Source organism: Lissotriton helveticus, chromosome 6 (assembly GCF_964261635.1).
Source record: "Lissotriton helveticus chromosome 6, aLisHel1.1, whole genome shotgun sequence".
NCBI classification, from domain to species: domain Eukaryota; kingdom Metazoa; phylum Chordata; class Amphibia; order Caudata; family Salamandridae; genus Lissotriton; species Lissotriton helveticus.
Window position 1 is genome coordinate 1,182,558,221 of NC_136067.1, and position 23,569 is coordinate 1,182,581,789.

General features: G+C 41.0%; 1 protein-coding gene across 2 annotated transcripts in view; it reads right to left on the reverse strand.

The window, feature by feature from the left end:
- The window catches only part of MTCL3 (MTCL family member 3), a 275,713-nt gene that overhangs the window by 208,932 nt on the left and 43,212 nt on the right, over positions 1-23,569 (reverse strand). For both annotated transcript variants that reach the window (XM_078648897.1, XM_078648898.1), the window contains exon 3: positions 4,048-4,206. In XM_078648897.1, coding sequence (XP_078505023.1) covers positions 4,048-4,206 — 159 coding nt within the window. The remainder of the gene's footprint in view (positions 1-4,047; positions 4,207-23,569) is intronic.

Genomic DNA, 23,569 nt, shown 5'->3' on the forward strand with positions numbered 1-23,569 from the left:
CCAATTCCCTAAGCTGCACATGTCAGACTTCGAGCAGCAGAATCCACTGTATAACCAGTGGTGGCACTGCAATGGTCTATTTGCGCACCTTTGAAATTGCAGAATATGCCATACATGCCGCAAGCATATGGCAAAGAAGAAGTTATGCCTAAGCTGCTGCATGGTCTCTGAAGAAAAGGCAGTCACAGTCATCAATCACTGCGATCAGCTAGGTTAGTGGAGGGCACATGATGGCAGCTAGTAAAGGAACATAGACTTGCTTAGGAAAGAGCTCCGGAACTAAGAAAATGAATTATTTGAGCATTGCTTGTTTCATTTTATGGTAATGTTGGTACGGAAAGGTTGTCAGCGTGATAATGGAGAAACACCCCTGCCCTAAGTGCCCCAATTGTATGGATGTCTGGAGCCCTATTGCTGATTTTTGTTGTCATAGGCAAACACGGATCATGAAAGTACGTCATCCCAGATTACAGTCTGGCTGGATTGGGAGAAGCTCCCAAAACGCTTCTCTTTTTTTTAAACTTATTTTTTTATTGAGCAGGGTTGAGCGGAAACAATCATTATTTACACAACACAAAAAGGAAAAAAAACAACAAACATTTTTGGGCTGTAAACCAAAAACATCATTATCACATTAACAGTCAGCAAAGAAATACCAGACCCTCGAAAATTTCTTAATTGCCCCCACCCGCTTAGCATAAGCTCCTTCAAAACATTTTGTACGTTTCATTTTACTCAGCCATTTCTCAAACAAAGGTATTTCCAGTGACCTCCAGTTTTGTAGAATCAATGAACAGGCAACTAACATAGTGATAGCAAGAAAACGTCCCTGAATGTCAGAAAGAATACCCTCTCTAATACCTATGCCAAACAAAGCAGCTTCTACTGAAGGTGTATACGTTTTCATGATCACACCACTAAAATATGCAAAAAAAAGTTCCCACAAAATGTTTAACTTAGGACAAGAAAAAAAGATATATCGCCATCCCCCTTCTGCTAAAGTTCCACAACGAAAACAGCTATTTATCACCTCTGGATATATTTTATTTAATACTTCTGGGGTGTAATAAACCATCCAGTTGGCAAAAAATGGCATTATTTTATAATTAGCGGCTCTCAAAACCTTGTTACCTAAAAATTAGATCCTTTGCCAATCATGATAAGAAAAATCGCATTGTGTATGAGCTTCGACTTTCTCCAACATCTTTAATACCAAAGGAGATTCATCTTAATAAATCAATAGTTGATACCAATTGCCTACTCCAGACAATCTTGATACGTAAAGTGCGGAAGCCATTTTTCCAAGAGGGATGTTAAAAATAAAATTATATTTTTTCAAGAAACTAATAATTTGGATAAATTAAAAAAAAAAGAGGGCCACAACTTCTAGCCTGGACTTCTTCCCAGGTAATCAGCCTACCCTGTACGCCCAATTGATTCACAACTCCTAAACCTGAGTCATTCAATTTTTTCAATTGAATAGAGGGAATATATAAACCTAAATCACAACACTCGATTAATTTTAAGGAAAAGAACCCAGAGATCCTTTTGCTTAAAAACCCTACACAGCCGATTAGAAAAATCTAGTAATGTTTTGGAAGATTTGCAGTCTTCAACAAAAAATTGTGGGGAGTTGAGTTCCGGCCTCTTGGATCATCTTGCTGATGACATTTTTTTGGGCCTGGTAAGGTTTAGACAACAGACCTGCCACATAATCAAAAAATGATGCATCATAATAAAGACGAAAATTTGGAAGTGCCAGCCCAGCCAACTGAGTATCTAATTGCAGAATTGAAAGCTTAACTCTAGCATTATTTTTATTCCACACAAATGATCTGATCATAGCATCGATTCCTTTAAAAAACTAACGTTAACCTTGACCGGGATATTTATAAACAAATAAATCAAAAGAGGTAAAATAGACATCTTAATTAATGCCACTCGTCCTATCACAGTCAAAGGAAGATTGGACCATTTATTCAGCAAATTCTGAATCTTAATACTAGTGGCTTCGTAATTGTTCTTAACTAATTCCCCATAATGAGCCGTAACGTAAATTCCCAAATACCTAATGGGATCAGTTTTTCTTGCTTGTTGTTTAACTCTTCTGGAAGGCACACCGGTCCAGAGTTTAAAATTAAAATTTCAGTTTTAACAGGATTGACTTTGTAATCCCATATTTGTTCGAATTTCCTAAACTCAGCCATAGTTGACTGCAAATTTACCTTTTCTGGATCTAGATACAAAATAGCGTCATCAGCAAAAAGTTTCAGTTTTGCCTTTCCTGCAATTGGGGCTCTAATGTTGCTATTAGTTCGTAATCTAATTGCAAGAGGTACAATAAAAAAGTAAACAAAAGAGGTGATAAGGGACAACCTTGCCTGGTCCCGTGGTTAATCTTAATTAACCCTACTTGATCCCCATTAATTATAATCTGAGCCTGTGCCCCCTGGTAAATAGTTTTAATCATAGTTATTACAAATTGTGGAAAACCAAACCTAGAAAGTGCAAAAAATAATGAATCCCAGTTAACTAAATCAAAGGCTTTTTCTGCATCTACCATCATGATACAGGCAGGAGTCTTATTCAAACTAAAAAAATCAAGAGCTTGAATCAAAAAATGGGGATAAGTCAACATCATTCGGCACGCAATAAACCCTGTTTGATCACCATGTATCACTTCTTTAGCTGCAGAAGTAAACCGCTGTGCCCAAATTTTCATGAAAATGTTATAATCGATGTTCAATAAACTAATTGGACAGTAAGAATTCAGATTATTAGAGGGTTTACCCTTTTTTACAAAGCTAACTACTATTGCTTTTTTAAATTTAGGGGGCACCGCCCTACTCATTTTAATAAACTCAAATAACTTTACCAAAAAAGGGGTCAACTCTTTCACAAAACATTTATATAGTTCACTCAGGAACCCATCCTCACCACAAGCTTTTGCGTCCGCCAGAGATTTAATAACGGTCGAGATCTCAACTTCTGTAATTTTCATCTGTAGCATCGTCACTACATTCTGCGATATTTTAGGAATTTGAAGTGAGGCAAAATACTCCTCAATCAACTCGAGATTGACCAAGTGATGATTAGTAGTATAAATTTGTTGAACGTGATTGAGAAATATTCAAGGAATATCAACTCTATCCGTTACCACAGTATTAGATTGGGGGTCTATTATTTCTAGGATACAGACGTATTCTTGTCGAGCCCGAGTTGACCAAGCAAGCATCTTACCCACAATTTGGCTTTCTTCATAAACCTCTGACAATAAGTCTGGAAGCTGTTTATTTCTTCCAAAACAAAAAAATCTCATAAAGCCTTTCTAGCCTGATTCAGCTGAGTCTGATTTAAGGGGCCCACCGGATTGGCAGCATTTATTAGTGACTGCTGAAGCTGGACTATTTTATCTAGACGTTCCCTGGTTTTCTTAGCGGAGGCAGCAACCATCGGTCCACGGGCTGCAGCCTTAAAACCCCCCAGAGAAGAAAACATATCAGCAGTCCCTTCAGACTGAAGGATTTAGGGAACTGGATTCATGGCCATCACATACAACTTTTTATCCCCTGCTGTTGTCGAACAGCAGTTCATTTTCACCTTCTAGGTAGAATATAATCAGTAGTGGACAGTTCAAACAAACCTTTAATTTACAGATCCTTCAATAAACAGATACAACTTCTGTGGGCTAAGAGAATATATCAGATCTTATGTAAGGGTGCTCTCTGGATTGAAGCTGTAAAAATACTTTTTGCTCACTTGTAACACCTACTTTTTAGGCATTTAAAGAACACAAGAACTCGTTAAACATACAATTTTGTATAATCCGAAACTAGCCATTTTAAAACCTTTCAGGAACTAGGAAAAAACACAGCATTAAATATGAGCCTGTTGGTCAAAAGAGGATCTTTTCTAAGCAAGGTCCCTATTCCAATTTCCACCTGGTTGTTAAAAGTGTACTCATACATGGATTTAAGTGCTAGGATAAATAGTAAAAAAAAGTACAAATATTCTTAAACAAGTCTTATACATGAAAATGCCTCTTACCTCTTTCACCCGTTCCAGTTCATTTTGCAAAGCTTGCTTAGTTATTTCCACCTCGATAAGCTGCTGCCTCAGCTTCTCATTTTCCTCTTCTGTCTTTGTGCGCTTTTCTTCTACATTTTCAAGTTCATGGTGAAGTCTCACGGACACATCCTTTGCAACCTAAGGGAATGAAATATATTATAAAATAAGCCACTGCTTGGGTAAAATATAGTTATTATTTAGATAGAGTGTTCAATGATTCCATATTCAAGTTGTTAAGAAATATCTATCTTCAACTATACACTCTGGGGTCTTATTCAAATGAAAAGGTAACAATGTTTTAAGGATAGCTTCGCCCATTATTGGCTACTGCAGTAATAAAGCCCCCCACTAGCTCACCACACAAATATAAAATACCAAAACGGTGATTTCTAACATGGAGTACCTTAATATGATAATACGGAGTTGGGCACAGGGAAAGAGTGGCAAATAGACAGTTTTTATTTTCCCTCCTGTACATTGTCAGAAGACACATGCAAAGATTTAAAGGTGTGTTGGAATGGGAATGTCCCTGCATATTGAACAGTCCTATCCCCTGCCCTGCATGCTAAAACTGCATACCTTTGATCCTGGTTTACTGATTTTTTCAAACGGAACACACAAACCCTGCATCTGTGTAGTGAACTAGTCCCATAATGATGACAATGCTAAGTTCCAGACCTACTGCTGAACCAAGGGCATCCTCATAGTGATAAGAGTACTACCGTTGCTGTCACTGGTTTCATATATGTAGGGCGGTGGTGGCAAAATACCGTTTAGGTGAATCATAGTGACAGGCTTTTTACCTGTGAGATTTGAATACTCGCCTGCTCTCCCATTCATCTAATGTTCTGCTACTCGGAATGAACCCATGATCCTAAAAGTGACATCATGTGCACTGTTTGTGCGTGCATGCTTGACGTAGACGTGCTCCATGCACTATGTTTGCATGTGCATGTATGCTAGAAGCAGTAGTGTGCATGCAGGAGCACTGCGGACCTGTGGGTTCCATTTCTGAAGCGCATAACCTGGACCAGAATACAAGATGGAGAAGAAGTTGCTTTTCTCCAGACAGCATATGTATATTGCTGGGATCTCCTTGCTGGGAGTGGAGCACTAACAAAATGGTGAGGAAAGAGGAGAAAGGAATTCCTTAGAAGTGCCAGAATCCTTCCTGATACATGGGTCTGGACAGGACTCTAGCTGCAGCTTCCATTGGGTGCATAGGAGAGTATACAGGGTGAGGGGTGGTTGGATAAAAAATCTGATAAAAAATATTGGGAGACAGAAATAGTAGCAATTAAATATCGGGAAACACAAATATTGTGATGCACAAATATTGACAAGAATATCGTTTTTTGAGGTAAGTAATATTGTTGCAAATAATATTGATTTTTTTTATATAAACAGAGTTTATTGATTTTGACATAGTACAGCCCATGAAGGCAAATATGAAAATAACAGAAACATAAACAAATCCACCAATATAGAACAAAGCATATCTAGAAACCGCATCAAGTGTCCGGTTCCCCGCACCCAACTCACCTTTTACACGTCTGAATTTCGGCGTTCAATACTTGACACATAGAGCGTACAGGCTCTAACACAATGCCCCTGCTATCTGTCAATATTGATGCTTTTATCATTTTCACTAATATTGTGGTTAAAAAAATGTTTTTTAATGATTTTATTGTGTTTTAGTTGATATATTAATTTTATGTATTACTATTGTTTAGATATAAATGTTATTAATTGTTTTCAAAATATAGCTTATAATTTTAAGTGATTCAGAATGTATTATTAATATACACTTTCCCTCCTGTTGCACAGACTGCATGGGAATAGTAAATGTTACCCCTCCAAAGTTCAACACTTTCCCTACTGTTGTGCTGTTTGGAGTAGGAATACTAAATCCCCTCCCTGAAATCCAACGTTTTTCCTACTTTTGCTCTGTTTGGGTGAACATATTAAATTTCACTCCTCCAACATCAAATGCTTTCCCTTACTGTTGCACACACTGGAGTGGGAATAGTAAATTTCACCCCTCCAATGTCCAACACTTTCCCTACTTATCTCAGATTAGAGTGGGAACAGTACATTTTACCCCTCCAAATTCCAATATTTCCGTACTGTTGTACTGTTTGGAGTGGATATGGTAAATGTTACCCATCAGAAATCCATTTCTTTCCCTACTGTTCTGCGGTTTGGAGTGGAAATGGTAAATTTACCCTTCCAACGTCCATCACTTTCACTACTGTGTAGACTGGAGTGTGAATAGAAAATTTCACCATTAGGAAGTCCAATGCTTTCCCTAATCTGACTGGAGTAGGAATAGTTCAGTTCAAAAAACGTTATTTGATTAATGTCAGACCATAAACTCATACACACAAAATAAGAGCATTAAAATCAAAGATAAGAACATTTAATATAAAAGCACATCAAAAATATAAAATCTTCAAAAGGATATGTAAGATGTCTGTGTGTTTAAACAGAGCAGTCCATTTCGTCTCTTCCGGTTACAGTACATAATACATAGCTTTTGTACCATGGCAATATAGTGTGGGCAAAGAAAGGGCTTCAGACTTAAACGGGAAAGGTGAACACAGAATTATGCATTTTGTGCACTTTCATTTCCCAACGAGTCTCCTGAGTTTGACTGCAGTGACAAGAAATCTGTAAATAGTATGACACACATTATCTATCAGTCTGCAGCAATTGCAAATACTCTAGTGCCTCTTTAGTTTTCCGAATATTTAAACTTAGCAGTAAAGGCCTCAGAATGCGGGTTTGTTGTTCTCTATTCAATTCACAAAAAAAAAAAAATGGAGTTGTGACTGCAATGCTTTTGAATTGTATGGGCAAGGAGGAAGATCATAATACATAACACTGATCTTTTTCCTTGCCCATGCAATTCAACAGCTCACAGTCATAACTCCATTTGTGGAGGGATATGATACTAAAAAATGAGCCATTCCCAGCCTAAATCTTGTAAGGTAAAACCTTTAATTGCATGGGATTTTAAGCAGGTATGGCTCAATAGATGGGTTGTGCTTAAGAAGGTATGACTCAACAAACATCTTCATTTCAGCCTCTCACCTCTTGATTTTATGGGTATGATTGATTGCTGATGGATTGTCAAACAAATCCCTTCTGTTATTTAGGTGGAGATCTTTTCTAATATGGGTTAGCCAGTTGATATTGTAAATGCTGTCTGTTTGAGACAGTGACTACAACCTGCATCATAGCAGCTGCTGGTGCGGCCCATACTGACAACCATAGCAGGGTGGGTCCCAGCGTCAGTATATCCCCCAGGTACTGAAGACCTAAGGCCTGATTAAGAATCTGGCAGTCTTGCGACGGTCAGACTCGCGGTGGCGCAGGAGTGGTGATCCACAAGTTTTGCCGATTATGACTTTGTAAGTCGTATCAGCGGTGGACCGCCAGCTGCGCCAGGGAACACATGTTCGATGGTGGTTGGGCAGGAGCACCACAATACATTATACTGAGCAGGGACCGGCGCTGTCTTATTCAGCATATTTTGTTTTTCTGGCCCACCAGCCTTTTCTTGGCGGAGCCCCGCCATGAAAAGGCTGGTCGGCCAGGAACAAAGTGTGCCCTAGAGAGCCCCTGTGTCCCCCCGCCATGGGAATACATTCAGGGGGGCACAACATGTCCCCCCTGTCTGTATTCTCCCCAGGTTCAGCACGGCATAGACGTCACCGTCCATGCCGTGCTGGAACTTTTTGGCCGTTCCCATTGCAGTGCCTGTTTTCAAGGCACCGTCATGGGAAAGGCCAAAGGACTGCTTACCATATTGCGAGTTGTACTTTTGCAACTCGTAATACAGCCAGCTGTATATGCGCTGGTTTGGTGCAGCGGAGCCGTAGTTGAGCCAGCGCCACTGCATTAACTCATAATCAGGCCCCTAGTTCTTTGTGCGCTAAAGTAGATGGAACAGAATTGGTAAGTGACAATATTTTACGAAGAAATCTATTTTCACTTATTTGCGATTGGCAGTTATCAATGAATCCTCACACTCCCGTGCCATAGGAGACAATCTGCGCAGGGCTTGCTTTATAAATAGTAATAACAGCTTTAAGAGGCATAGACCTTAACCAAGCAATAATTTGAACAAGGATGCAGAGGCTATTGGGTTACTTTCAAACTTCTCTGGTTCCCCTAAGTGTTTCTTATTGTCGAACAGGATCCCCAAACAGTTAGAGAAGTTTATACACTTATGTGTGTTCCCGCCAACCTAAGAATGCATCAATCTGCTCTGGGGCGATAACAGACCATGGCGTTTGATTTGGATGTATTTGTTGTTAGACCCCAGTCAAACATAATGTTTACAAAATTGTCTAGGAGTTTTTGGAGTCCCAGGCCCGCCCTGGCCATAAGGATGCAATTATCTGCATACATACGAAGGTACAGGGAGGGGTGAAATTCAAGAAAAGAAAGATGAAACAAGTGATAGTGACTCCATTGATGACTTTATGGATGGTCTATGAGCTTTCCACCCTCTCCATGCAATGTTGTTCATTACAATGGAGTAAATCAGCAAGTAGGATTCGAGTTCCCCTGCTGATCAAGGTCTCTCTGTAGGAGGTTTGCCCTTAGTTGTACCAGCTCCAAAATCAGGAGCTCCAAGTACTCCTATTACTACCCCTGCCAAGTGGCATCCACAATTAAAACTGTCCAAGCACTGATACTACTTTAGATCAAGAAACGAGAAACCAAATGAAAACAACTCCCATTGTGAGTAGAGGTTGAGAAAATCACAGAGATGGAGACCCCGAGAGACGATGCTCCAGTACGAGTGATGGATGTTTTAAGGTCAAAGACAGAATTTAAAGAAATTATTACAGGAAGCAAGGAGTTGGAGATTAAAAATGGGTACAAAAAGGCGAAACCTTTGGTACTGTGCAGAGAAGCGCTTCGCTAGGCATAAATGTGAGGCTCGTGAGGTTCTAGAAGGAATAGCAGCAGAGTTTGGGGGATCATTTGTCCAAGAGCCAGAATCAGAAGAAGAATTTTAAGATGTTCATGAGTGGGTAACTTCTTAAGAACATGTGAATGCCAAGACTAAAATAACATCTCAGGGAATTAGTTGGTAACATCCAAAGGTGGAGTGATAATCAAAAGATTAGAGATCAGTGAGCTTCAAAAGAATGGTAAAAAGAAAAAGACAGACAATACTGGATGGCCCGAAGATAAAAACAGGAAAAGTGAGTCAGGGTCTAAGGCTTACCCATTGAGAAAAATGAATGGGAGTGGATATGTGATTGTACTTTAGAATCACAGTGATCATTTTACATTTACATACCAATTTTGAAAAACTGAGCGAGAATCCTGACCTTTGGTACACACAGGGTGACCGGTTAGTGAAAATTTCAAAAGTGCTTAGGGAAGATTTAAACACCTTCTTATATATTGTTATTCAAAATCACCTGTATGCTGAGTGCAAAGAGTCAGTACAGCAGCCAACTGAGGAACCGCTAAGAGTGGCTCAAACAAATGTCCCTTTCTCCTACTGTTATGATCAAACACAATCAAGTGATTACATTTTTTAAATGTAAGGTTCACCAGAGAGTGACTGGTCGGTTGAAAATAGCAAACCACCAGAGTCTTAAGAATCTGGGCATGCTTATTATGAATGCAGGCTTTTCCGTCATCATAGAAGTATCAAAAAACCTGAACGAGGAACGCTGGATTATTTTGTGTCTCAGTATATTCTTGCCTAGTACCAGGAGTTTAGCTCACATAGTCAGCAGACTGTGATTTGTTTGCAATCAAAGCCTTTGGATGAAATATTGCATAATTCAAACTACTGTAGTGATGATTTGGAAGCAAGACAGAAAAAGATCAGAGAGAAATTTATGTTGGCTGAGATGAAGTGAGCACAGAAAGGATTTGGCAGACTTTGGTTATGGTCCTAGTGGTGATGCAAAAATGCGGGCCGTTGGATACCAAGATGGTGGTCATATGATGCATAATGGGAATGGTGTTAAACACAAAGTAGGGAAAGAGGAATGCCAGTGGACCCATTTCAGCGAAGGACATAACAAAATTGAAAAAGACAACTCAATGTCAATATTGTAACAAGGTAGGCTAGTGAAAACCTGAATGTAGGTTGAATCTGAATTTAATGCGTATTGAGGGCCAAATGCCAAAATGAACAGGATGCCAACTCAAAATATGCAAAAACGAAGACCCCACAACCTTATCTTGCCAAAGCCCAGTTAATGCAGCACAGTATGAATGGCCTGAGGTTTAATATGAACCTGAACCCCAGAGTTCAGCAAAATCCCTCCACCAGTTCTGACAATCTACAGCAGCTCCCAGTCTTCGACAGTTTCGGAGGTCCAGGTTCTGATCAATCACAATGAAGGTGCCTGAGATTGGAGGTAGATTGTATGCTTGGTGCAGTTTTTGAGGTAGTTCCGAGTGGCCCATATGTGGGTGGATAGGTGAATGGTCATCTGTGTCATTTCTTATCGACACAGAGGCTAACCGCTCTAGTGTAAAATCGGTAGTAGTCCCAAACCTACCCCTTTCAGGAACACACGTTCAAGTAGTAAGCATTTCAAGCAAGCAGGTCCAGGTTCAGCTACAGTCCTTGTAAAGAAAGGTCCCCTTGAAGAGGAATATCACTATGTAATATGGGATTCGAGCCCAGTCAATCTGTTGGGCATGGATCTTCTTGCAAATTAAATTATGTGATCTATTGTACACCGGATCGTGTCGATCTTCAGACACAATGAGGATGCAGACTTTAAACAGAGGACACAAAAGTCAGCCATTGGATTGTTTTTGGTTTTGACAAAAGAAGACTTAACCCCTGACTTGCAGCACTCTACGAAGAAGAAGTCTGGGGTTATACTGGTAAAGACATTGACGAGATCAAAGGTGCTAAATCTGAGAGAATAACAATCAAACAGAATGCAGAGTATTCATGAATGCCTAAATACAACCTCTCACCAGAGACGTTAGCTGAAATATTTCCTGTAATTGTGATGATATTAGAGCAAGGTATCTTAAAAGAGATACTAGGGAGTTACTGAAATTCTCTTACAATGGGCAGCCAGAACTCAAATAAAAAGTGGTGGATTGTGCAGGACCTGCAAAAGGTCAAGAATATTGCTGTCTTGTTGTACTGTGGTACCAAATCCCTTGTGATGCTGAATGGAACATGGTCATTGACCTGTGCCACACATTCTTTTCTATTCCATTACACGAATACAACCAGTTGCTCATTGCATTTTGCTTCGATAATAACATTCTTGCAGGGTACCGAGTTCCACAGGGGTATACAGAAAGCTCCTCAATCTTCAATCAGGTACTGAATATGAATTTGGAGACCTTGCCTTAGCTATGCAATTTCAATCCTGGTCTAGTACAGCAACGACCTTTGGCTTGTACAGCCAAGATGCATGCAAGACACCGTCGCCATGTTGAACCATTTGCCCGAAAATGGATATGAAGTGCCTCCAACTAAAGTTTGATACTTTCAGAAAGGCGTCTTGTATCAAGAACACAATATTGATAAAGGAGGTAAGAACGTTTATCAAGAGAGAATCTCTGGCATTCCATAAAGCATCCCTCCCACAAGGCAAAGAGAAGGCAGAACGTTTATGGGAATGGTGGGCTACTGCCACCAGTGGATTCCTACTATTCCCCTAGTAGCAAAGCCTTTACAGATGCTTACACACAAAGATGTGTCTGGTCCTCTATCATGGGACAGCAACTGCATAAGTGCCTTCCTCAAACTGAGAGAAAGTCTATGCCACGTCCCACCTCTAGGAATGCCAGACTAAAAAACAACGTCAATTTTTCCTGCAATGAAACGGATGTGTGCTCCCTCCTAGGTTTTGGTGTGGTCGATGTTTTCAGACAGTTGTGGTCCGAGAAGGATTTAATCACGTCCTCTGGCTCCGCCATCTGAAATGGAAATTATGTATGAACCTACTTGAAGCTTTGCCGTTGCCCACTGAAAAAGCTGTTGTGAAATGTGCAGCACACACAAGAAGATGTGATTGAGACTGCTAGCAACCGCTATACGGATGTAGTAGCCAGATACTGAACATTGCACATTCAGTGGAGACTATAAACATGATTCTGAAATTTATGTTGCTGCGAGCCTCTTGCTGACTGTTGCTGATACATGGGAAGAGTTCAGGCTTCCACAGGAGGAAGTCCCTGAAAGTGAACAGGAGGTATGGGTCAAAGCAGGGTGGATGAAGAATCAGGATGAGATCTGAGTTTCAGCAGATGGAAGACCTGTCTTGCCAGATGCCATATTGTCCCCCTATGGCCAAACATTGTCATGGCCCAACCCACATAGGGAGAGATTAAATGGTGCACTTGTTTAAGATGAACTGTTTCAATACTTGTGTCTGTCATTGCTGAGAACCTGTGCCACAGAAGTGTCACCTGTCAGTAGTTAAATGTGAGCAGGAGGACTGTGGTCACCATGAGCCATATAGGGAGATCAAGTGGCCCTGTCAATAGCATGCAACTAGATTTTGGTGTCAAAATGCCTGCGTGATATGGTCTCTGCTACATCTGCTACATTGAGTGTATTTTCTCAAGCTGGGTGGAACCAACTAGGAGGAATGACAGTCTCCCTATGGCTAAACTGTTGTTGTTGAGGGAGTTGGTCCCTCGGTTCAGCCTTCCAGTTTCTCTGGAGTCAGATCGTGGGAGTCATTTCAACAAAGCATTTATGTGCATGTTGTGTGTAGCCCTTCAAGCGTATCAGAGACTTCACTGTAGTTATCATCCTGACGTATCCAACATCTTTGAACAGCCAAAGGAACACTGAAGTCCCAACTTGCCAATGTGTGTGCATCCACATCTTTTAAGTGGCCTGATGCCCTTCCCTTGATGCTGATGAGCCTTCAAAGCGCTCCTGATCAGATGACAGGACTGTCTCTCCATGAAATCTTTATGAAGGGAGCCATGAGACTTCCTGCTGTGCCTGCATCTTTGCTTGTGAATATTACTGATAAAATAGTTGTGGACTACTGCGAGGGATTGGCTGATGTGGTGCGTTCTGTCACTCAAAGGGTCTAAGTGGTGATTTCCCTTCCGAGCCAAGTGCAGTGCTACGACCTTAGTCCTGGAGATTGGGTCCTGATAAGGAAATACATCAGAAAGTCGTGTTTTGAGGCCCGCTGGCGTGGCCCTTTTTAAGTCATCCTGGTGACCAACACTGTTCTGAAGTGCGGTGACCTTCAAAACTGGGTACAATCGTCTCACACATGAAGAGTGAGACAAGCTGGTAAAGAAGTGGCGACCACAACCACTAATTTACAGAGCACCCCGAATGAGCAGAGGGGGGAAAAGAGTGGGCCCCAGTGTCTCAAAGACAACCTGAGACAAGCGCTGAGTCTGTGGTGAAAGCTAAGAGTAGTCACAATGAGCCAAGCTGAACAATTTGCAAAAGATAACCTTTGATCCTGAAGAATGGCCAACCAGTGTAGCCAGAGGGGCACAGTGATAAGAAAAGTGGCGAGGGAAGGATGAAACACTGGGAGCGTTGTGCCAGAGGAGCGCAGCCCATAGACCGTTAACGAAGAAACAGAGACAAGTGAGCATAGTGCCAGTGAGGAGAAAAGGCCAGTGCATAGGAGTTCAAAGTCAACATGAGTGCATACTCGGAGGTACTCTGCTCCCGATTGGACATACTTTGCTGAGAGTGGCTTTGACTTAAGAACACAAGATTAAGGCTCAACAAAAAAGTGCTTGGAAACCCTCCATGAATAGAGCTACAATAATGAAGATTGACTGATTCTCCTATGGCATTCCATATGGAGAAGAGATACAGTGAACCTCCTCCAACAGTTTATTGCGGACTATCTGGCACTAGAACACGCACAGAGGATACCATGGCTAACGTATGTCAAAAACACCCTATACTCACTGGACTTGGGGACTCTGTTCGAAACCCCATAAAAAGGTTTGATCATATCGAAAAAAGCCCTAAAAACTCACTTCCTAAAATTTACGGCCGAAACTAGACTCACTGCCCAGATCAATAAAGTAACAGTCCGAGAATATCTTGAGGGCCCAATGCATAGTGAGGGGGTACAATCTTATCTGTCATTTGTAACAAACCCCACCATAGATTTATTTTAATTAGGTTTCACCTAAGCCTCATTCCGTGCATGTTGGTTTCCCCACTGGCACCTATTCTACCAATGATCTCTCGTGCTGTCCATGCGATGGTACCTCGTCCCAATCTGACTTGCACATGTTCTTTTTTGTAAATTTTATTGTGAACATCGTAAAAGATATTTACTTCCAATCATGCGCAAGCACAACTTCAGACTTCGGCCCTGTATTTTATTTCTAATGTTGCCGGACCCTCTAACCTGCTTCTGTGATACCTCCTTTTTATGTCGGTCGTTAAAAACAAGGAAATTGCACAATTGTTGAGATGAATTGTTTTTAAATGCTTTTTAACTTGTTTATTTGGTGTTTTATTGTATATATCTGTGATTTACATATGAACTTTTATGATTAATTTGTATTAATCGAATAAAGGAATTTTGACTTGACTGATTTTTTTATGAATTCAATTAAAGTGTTACAAATGAACTGAACCCTTCCTGAAACATGTAAAACGTCTTATGGCCCAGGCGCAGGATAAAGAGTAGGATTGTCATATTAGAGGAAACTGGTGTAAGGATAGGGATACTTTCTGAAGATACTCAAACTCATATACTCATCTTTGAACTAATCAACAGCTTGCTGATTTGCAGAAGATGACAAATAGAGTTTGCTTTGTTTTAGATTTTTGTTTTCTTTGTAGTCTGACTCTGAAGAAACCATGGTGTCTAATTCACCAAAACATGTAGGGTGATACTAACTGTAGTAGCAATTGCCATAGTCGATCTCATGATTTGTCTATTAGTGGCCTTAAATTCTCCAGTTGAGCATGCTTCCACGTAGCTAAGCCCAATTTAACTAACCTAGATGAACAGTATAGATTTATTATGATGATTTTAAATAGAGATGGGAACTATACCAATAATGTTTTCGTTAACCTGTCGCAAGAATACTCGAGTCATGCACACGCATGATTGTTATATCTGCACTTACTTGCCTGTATCTACTGAGGGAGTGATCTACCATTATTTACCGCGTACACTCCTTGTCTTTAGTATAAGACATAGTCTTCTTTATCATCAGGGTCGTTTTGAATAGAATTTCTCAAAATTTGATATGTCCTTGAACAGGTACTAATGTACAAACCATATTATATCGCTAGATACATGGATTCAGTATGGCTTTTCATTAGATCTCTGGCAAAGATTGATCCTTCTAGTGCACAGAAAGACAGGTTGGCATGTAAGACGACTAAGGGCTAGATGTAGGTAATCCAGATTTACCGAATCTAAAATACTGAATTTTACCGATTCGGTATTTTAGAATCGGTAAATGGGATGTAGGTATTCATTCGGTAAATTTTACCGAATCGGTAAGATTTGGTAAATACCGAATCGGTATTTACCGATTCGGTATTTCCCATTCATACCTATGGGCCTCCAGGCCCATAGGTATGAATGAGAATTACTGAATTAGTAAATACTGATTCGGTAAAATGGGGAACACATTCAAGGGTGGCAGGGTGTCACTTTGACACCCTGTTGCACCCCTGAATAGTGCATGGGTGCACATGTGGCACACATACATGCCCTAAGGGCATGTATGTCTGCCACATGGCACTGTTATAATTTGCAAAAATGTGCTTTTTGTAGGGTTTTCGATATTTACCACCAACTTGTAGTTGGTGGTAAATAACGAATCCTGAAATGGGAAAAGCACTCATTTGAGTGCTCCCTACATTAAGGATTCGGTAATTTACCGAATGCATATTTTAAGGAATCGGTAATTTACCGATTCCTTAAAATACCGATTCGGTTAATTAGCGAATCCGTAAAATGGTCACCTACATCTCAAAAGCCTAATACCGGTCGGTAACGGCCGAAATTCGGTAATTTCGGCCGTTACCGATTGGTATTGGGCGACCTACATCTGGCCCTAAATCTGGGAAAGAGTTTATTGAAGAAATGGAGGACAGAGGGCAAGGACTTGAAAACTAGACAAAGAGGATCTCAGGGTGAGTGCGAAAAGAAGGAAGAAAAATTAAAGGATGCTGGCATACACCCAACATTGAGTTTGGATTGGCAAAAGCAAAGAAAACTTTGTTTTATGGGAAAAAAGGAAAAGATTCAAAATCCTCAGATTACGGGTTGGAGGGAATGCCCTCATAGATTCGAAGTCCTGAGAGAACAAGTGTTTGGTGGAAGGGAGCCAGTCATTGGTGGAGTTTATTATGTGTGGGAAGAATACTATTTCCGGCTACTGTGTATTGGATAGGCAGTTTCTATTCTAGCTTTAGTGTTTCCTAAGGTGTATCATATAGATAATAAGGATGATAAGAAAATGGTGTTTCATGGATGACATACGCGTAGTGTTTTGTAAACATAAGATGACATTATTAGAACTATTATTCCTTCTCTAGGAGTAATTTAGAATGGCTTGAAGACTAAAAAGCTATCTACATTGGTTGACCATCTTGCATCCAACACAGCAGGGGCAATGTCTGCTATTAATTCAGAACCAGTTGCTATTAGGCCCATGGTTGTATAGAACACGCTGGCTTTAGGCATGTTACTCAAAAAACAGGACGGAATATGTTGTATGTTATGCATCCAGCAGTGCAGCTTGTACGTGCCTGACAAGAGAAAAGAAATTGACAAGTTTGCAAATAACATGACTGGAGTTTGTAAGGATTTGAATCCGTTGTAAGCAACTGGGAGGCAATTGGGAAAGGTGTCATTGCAGCTGATAGCTGACTTCATGGCGCTGGGAGTGGGATATTGGGGTTCATTTTGACACCCATATTAATAATTATCTTCGCTATTTGCTCATTATTATGTGTGAGGTGGATTGGAGGAATGACTGGAAGTTTGTGTCAAAGTGTAAAGAAAGACAAAAAGTGATGAAGGGAGATGGGAGAAAGCAAGACATGGAAGAGATGTATCTTGAGGAGTTGCAGTATCATCTTTATAGTGAGACTAAAGGACTTGAGAAGTCTAGACGTAAACAGCAGATGTTGTCAACTGGCATTTGAAATAAAGTCATGAGGGGAATTTATGAATGTTTTAAATGATCACTTTGTGAGCCATTAGAGCGGGGAATCGTTGACGTCATCTCATTATTTTCGGCTTAAAATGCATATTAAACTACATTCATTTTTCATATATAAAGTGTGATTTCCATGTTAAGTAGACCTTTGTTAGTAATCCTAACATTATGGTTGGCAATAGTTAAAGTGCGTTCACTTTAAGTTAGCCAAAGTTAATGTAGGCCTCAGTTAAAAAATTCATTCTAACGTTTAAAATGTTTATTGGCTGCTGTGGTTCTAATTTTTTGCTCGTTTCTGGAGCCAGGCTACATTAATTTCAGTGCAATATGTTGTTTCAAATGTTTAGTTTATATGAGAACTGTTTTTCTTTGTGAGATTCACTGTCCTGAATAATGAGTTTCTTGCACCTGAGCTGGGGACGGAATGACCATGATGTACCATCCTCTACGAGATCTCTCCTGAAGGTCCTGCAGCTGTACGCTTCCTTTGTGCTAGTCCTGTGAAGGAGAGCAAAGTCAAACTATGAGAAAATGATGGATTTTGATTGGTCCCCATCTCTTGGGAACCATAGAGAGCTGTCCTGCATTGAAGAAACTGTATGTTTAATTATGAAGAGTAGGTTAGATTCAGATATGGTTTCCCACTTGCATGAAAGCATATGCTCCTTTCCATGCTCCTGGGACTTACTCGGTTCTATCCCTGCTCACAGAGTTAACCTCAGGAGCAAATTCTTTCCCATTTATACAATTGAACCTTCAATGTGTTCTACTTTAGAGGTGTTACTTTCCGACACCTGCAGCTTAACTTTCCCGACCTCATTTGAATCTTTTGCTTGTCATTGGAGAATTTCATTTCAGGGAAAACTGAACCTTACTCGATTTGCTTATAAAAACCTTAAAATAACCTGCCTTTGTATTTGCTATGATTTATTTGTTTTGGATTATGTCGAACACCACTTTATAGTGTGATTATTGATTTATGACTAACTTGAATGATTTGAGTTTGTAACTATGCTAATCTGCTAATAAACCTTGATAGTTTGCAAATCTACTACACTCTGCAGGCTTTATGGTGCCAAATGGTTCACTGTTATTAATGCATCACTGATTTGTTAAAGTTAAGCTTCAATTCAAGACAAAGGACCCTCCAGTCGAGTGCAGCTTGCATTTGAATTTACACTCAGAATTTGCATGGTGCAAACCCTTTCCTGTGTTTCCACAGCACATAGGAATACTGTGTGCCTGCATGAGTACGGGAAACAGGTATGTACCTGTCTTTAAGCTGGGATGCACAACGTTTCAGGCCAGCGCCGGAACTGCTCCAGCTTTTATGAACTCAGAAATTAAAAACTATAGTCCCGTTAGAGAACTGCGCTCCTTTTTGTACCGCGGTTCAGGAAGAATACATTGGGGGGCATGAAATTCTCTGTTCTTGGCCCCACTTTCTGGAACTCCCTCCCTCCCACTATCAGATTTACACCCTCGTATCCTGAGTTCCGCAAGGCGCTCAAAACTTTTCTTTTTCTGCAAGCTTTCTCGCCCTAGCCCCCGCACCTCTGCCTCCCAGGTTTTGCATCCCTCAGCGCCAAGAAACCGCCTGGTATACGTGCGCTTAACAAATACTTTTAAATTCAAATTCAATTCAGGAGAATGCCTTTATGTGCAATTGGTGAGAAGAGTGCTTATGTGAGTGCAGGCTGTGGAGTGTGGCTCTTAGCACAGGTGCAGAATGTGCTCTGAATGCAGCAGCATGAGCATGCCTATGTGAGTGCAGGCTGCTGATTGTGCTTCTGCACGTGCAGATTGAAGAGCGTTCCTCCGCAAGTGAAGGGTGAGAAACAACCCTCCAACTGTATGTTAAGCTGTAGGTCATTGTGAGGTCAGGGTCAGCATTGTTCCTCTGTGGTTGCAGGATGAGAGGTATACCTGTGTGAAAGCAGAGTGAGGAGTGTGCCTGTGTGAACTGCGAGTGGGGTGTGTGGATGTGTGCCTGCATGGGTGTACAGTAAGCAGTAAACTTGCATGATTGCAAGGTGAGGGCTGTATCTCTGATGAGATGAAAGATATGTCAGAATGTGGGTGGGGTGAGAGGCATGCCTGCATGACTGCAGGGTGAGGACTGCATCGCTATACCTGCGGGGGGACTCCTGTGCACTTAGGCCTAGATGTATCAAGCCTTTTGCGAATCGCAAAGGCCGAAATTCGCCGAATTTCGGCCTTTGCGAGTCGCAAACGGTATTTTTGCATATGTTGGCATGCATCAAAAATTTGCAAAATAAGGAATCGCAAAAATTTGCGATTCCTTATTTTGCCATAGTATTTAAGGAATCGCAAATTTTGCGATTCCTTAAATGCTATGTATGTTAAATTTTTTAATTGCGAATTTTAGTTAAGAAATCGCAAATTAACACCAACTTGTAGTTGACATTAATTTGCGAATTCTTTTAAAAATGCACAATTTGGCATTTTTGAAGGTGGCATGTGACGCACACACATGCTCCATAGGGCATGTATGTGCGCCATATGCACACACATGTACATTTCAGAGGTGCAGCAGGGTGTCTTTGAGACACCCCTGCACCCTTGAAATAATTCTCAAATTGCGATTAGCAAATTGCGAATTTGCAATTTGAGAATTATTTCACAATCATTCCTATGGGCCTCCTGGCCCATAGGAATGCATGGGAAATTATTCCTTATTTGCGAATTCGCAAAATGTGAATTCGCAAATAAGGAAGATTAAGGAATCGCAAAAAATTTGCGATTTTTTACATACATTCCATTTTGAGAATTCTAAATAGTGATTCCTTAAAAATCGCTATTTAGGAATCGCAAAATGGAATCTTGATTCATCTGCCCCTAGTATTTCAAGTTCTGCAGTGAGAGTACAAGGTGTGTGGTCTGCTTAGAGTTCTGGTTAAGCACTGTGCCTAGGTGAGCGTACAGTGTGCCTCTATCGATACACGTGACAGGTGTGAGTGTACTGCGAGTGGTGATCAAGTATTACTGCATTGTGAGTGATAATCCGCTGAGTGTGGGGAAGGACTATCCCTTTGTGACTAAAGGGCTAGATGTATGACTCCCTGAGGGAAGGCTGCTAGTTGTGCCTGTGTTAGTCAATGCTGCACTTGTACGAGTGCATGGTGAGCAGCGTGACTGTCGGAATACAGCAAAAAAAGTCTGCTTATGTGAGTGTACTATGATTGGTGTAACATGGTAAAAATTGTGTATTAATGGGTGGCCAGGGAAAGCAATGTGCCTCAGCACATGCAGACTGAGTGGTTAGCATGGACTGCAGGATGAGAGGTGGCTCCGTGTCAGTTTACACTGTAACTGTATGAGTGCAATGTGACAAGTGAATGTATGATGAATAGTGAGGTTGTCTACGTGCAAGGAAAGCAGTGTGCTGGAGTGTAGGGGAAGAGTGTGATGAAGCAGTGTCCCTGAGTAAGAGCATCTGAGCAGCATGACTTCAAGAATGAGACCTGAGCCTTTGTGAGTGTGAAGTGAGCAGTGAACTTGTATGTGTCATGGTTGTGCCCAAGCCTGAGTTAAAGCCGCAGTAAAGGGGGAGGTGAAGCCGGAGTCTCCGCCCATATAAAACGCGACACGTCGAGAATACAAACGCTTCGCGTTCTAGTTGTTGCCTTCATGCGTCGTCACTTCCGGGTCTCTTCCTTCTCTTCCGGGTCCCGAGTTCCAGCGTTGGTGTGTCGCGTCTGGTTCCTGTTTACCCGTCTGGAGTTGTTGTGTGCCTTCTTCTGTTCCCGATCACTGAATCCTTGAAGGCGGCACAGGGACCTCCATTGGCGCTCCTCGCTTCTCTCGTCCCATTCGTGAAGAAGTTTCTCTTGTTTGGCAGTAACGTGCTAGCTCTAGTCGGGTGGCCCTGCCCCCCTAAGGCTCCCTTGGCTTGCTGTGTAAGGGCTCCTTAAAGTGACGTTCTGGCATCTGCATTTTCCTTATATTCTTGACTCGTGCACAGTGTCCTCACACATTATTTTGCATTATTTCTGTTGTGTAGTTTATGTGTCATACGGACAGCTACCTCGGCTCCTGAGACTTGGATCTGTGTGTCTGTTACTTTTCTCCTGAAAAAGCATATCCAAAGCACTACCCTATTTCTCATCCTGTGCCTCTATCAATATATTTATTCTAAATCTAAATATACTTACTTCCTTTATGTATCTATATACTTTCAATGTACTTATGGATCTATATATTTATCACTTTCTTCTAATTTAGCATTTCCAATGCACTAGCCTATTTCTCAGCCTATACTTCGCTCAATATATCTTCTAGCCCAACCTTCTGACTCATCTCAAACTTCTTTCTACTACTCCTTCTAATGCACTACCCTATCTCTCATCCTATACATCTATCAATATATCCTCTACATCCACTCTCTCATTTATCCCAAACCCTATACCACTACTATGATCGCCAAAATAACCGTTTCTAGACTCTCTCCTGCTCTACCCCTTCTTCCATCATCTGACACCTCTTTTTACTACACCGATCCCCTAAAACAAACCTTTTTAAACTCTACCCTCTGACTCCTTCCCTCCAAAACTCATTTTTACTCATCCAAAAGCCTCTTCCTACTGCTAAGACCTAAAAAAAAATTAAAAATGAAAATCCTTCACTCTTTTATCCCTCCACTATCCTTTTCAATCAAAATTAACAGACTAACATGTTCACTTCTCAAATTCCATATTCCATATTCAACTATACTAATATACTGCCCAAATAACTGAATAACATATCTACTACTCAAATTACTTCATAGTTATACTATACTAATTTTCAACACTAATCCTTTATGGGTTCCGGAGTGGCGTGCTACTCGCCAGAAAAGCGCTTCAACACCCATCAGGGGTAAAAGTGCTATATGAATGCAAATCTTTTTTCCCCTTTTATCCATCTGCTATCCTTCTCACTCCAAGTAACAGACTAATATCCACCACTGAAATTACCTCATATTTCACCATATTAATTCACCACTAATCCTTTAAAGGCTTCCTGAATAGCATGCATCAACAAGCGAGCGATAAATAAATACAAACCTTTGTCCTCCTCTATCCTTCTGCTATCATTCCAAATCCAAATAACTGACTAACCTGTCCACCACTTAAAATGTACTTGCATGTTTCACTATACTAATTCAACACTAATCCTCTATGGGTCCCGGAGTAGAGTGCTACCCGCCGAAAAAACGCTTTGACGCCTCGTCAGGGGTAGTAAGCGCTATATAAATGCAATTACAATACAATACAATATAATAGCTGCAAATTTAAGGAGCTCACAGTCATTAGGAGTTGGCAGTCATTTATACTCCTTCTTTGAGCACTATACAAAACTGCTGGCTTAATTGTTAGGTGGCTGCATATTACATTTACGTTGGTCATTAGGAAGGTTGTGCTGTTAACAACCCATATATGCATACTTTCTTTTTAAGCCACCATGCATTACATGTTCCTCACATGTTTTAGGGGGTTAGATACGCAACTACTATACTACATAAGTATCCTACTATGATGAAGAGTGATTAGGTGTTAACATTATCTTTATCTATGTTTAGGAACATTGCACCTGTTGCCCTATTCTTTTAATTGTAACTGTGGACACAAGCGGAAGAGGGGAGATTTCCAAGTAGAATATTTAACAGACCATTAGTTCTGTATGCTTGATCCTAGCCTATACAACTGCTAATGTAACTTTCTGTTCGTAGGAATTCTTCTGGATCCCAGTGGAGCTTTCATGGTGTTGGACGTGTGCTGGACCTGCCCTGTCTCTCCTTCCCTTGTCTCCCCTCTTCCCCCTATTCACTGGCACTGCTTTGACTTTGTTGGGCGGGCAAGTGGTAGAGGGAAGTTGGGATCTATTCATCCGACTCCTGCCCCTGCGGAGACCTCAGGTGAGACTGACAGTATGAGTGTAGAGTGCAAGTTCTGCCTGGATGCCTGTGTGCAGCTCTGTGAGTTTAGGGAGAAGGATGCATCTGTATGAGTGTAGGGTGAGAGTTGGGTCTGTATGAGTGAGCCTTATGCTTGTATAGGTGCAAGGGGAGCAGTGTGCTTGTGGGTACCATGAGTAGTGTGCCTGGGTAAGTGTAGGGTGAGGGTGTGTCTGTGTGACAATTCAGTGAAAGTCAATGAATGCATGGTAAGAGATGTGAGTGAGAGAAAGTGGGACAAGACTGTATGAGTGTATGTGAGAGTTGAGCCTGTACGAGTGACCACTGGGCTTGCCTGGCGTGAGGAGTGTCCCTCTGGTAGTGCAGGGAGGGGGTCTATCAGTGAAGGAGGGTGGGTCTACGGGTTGTGCCTTTGTAGATATGTAGAATGGG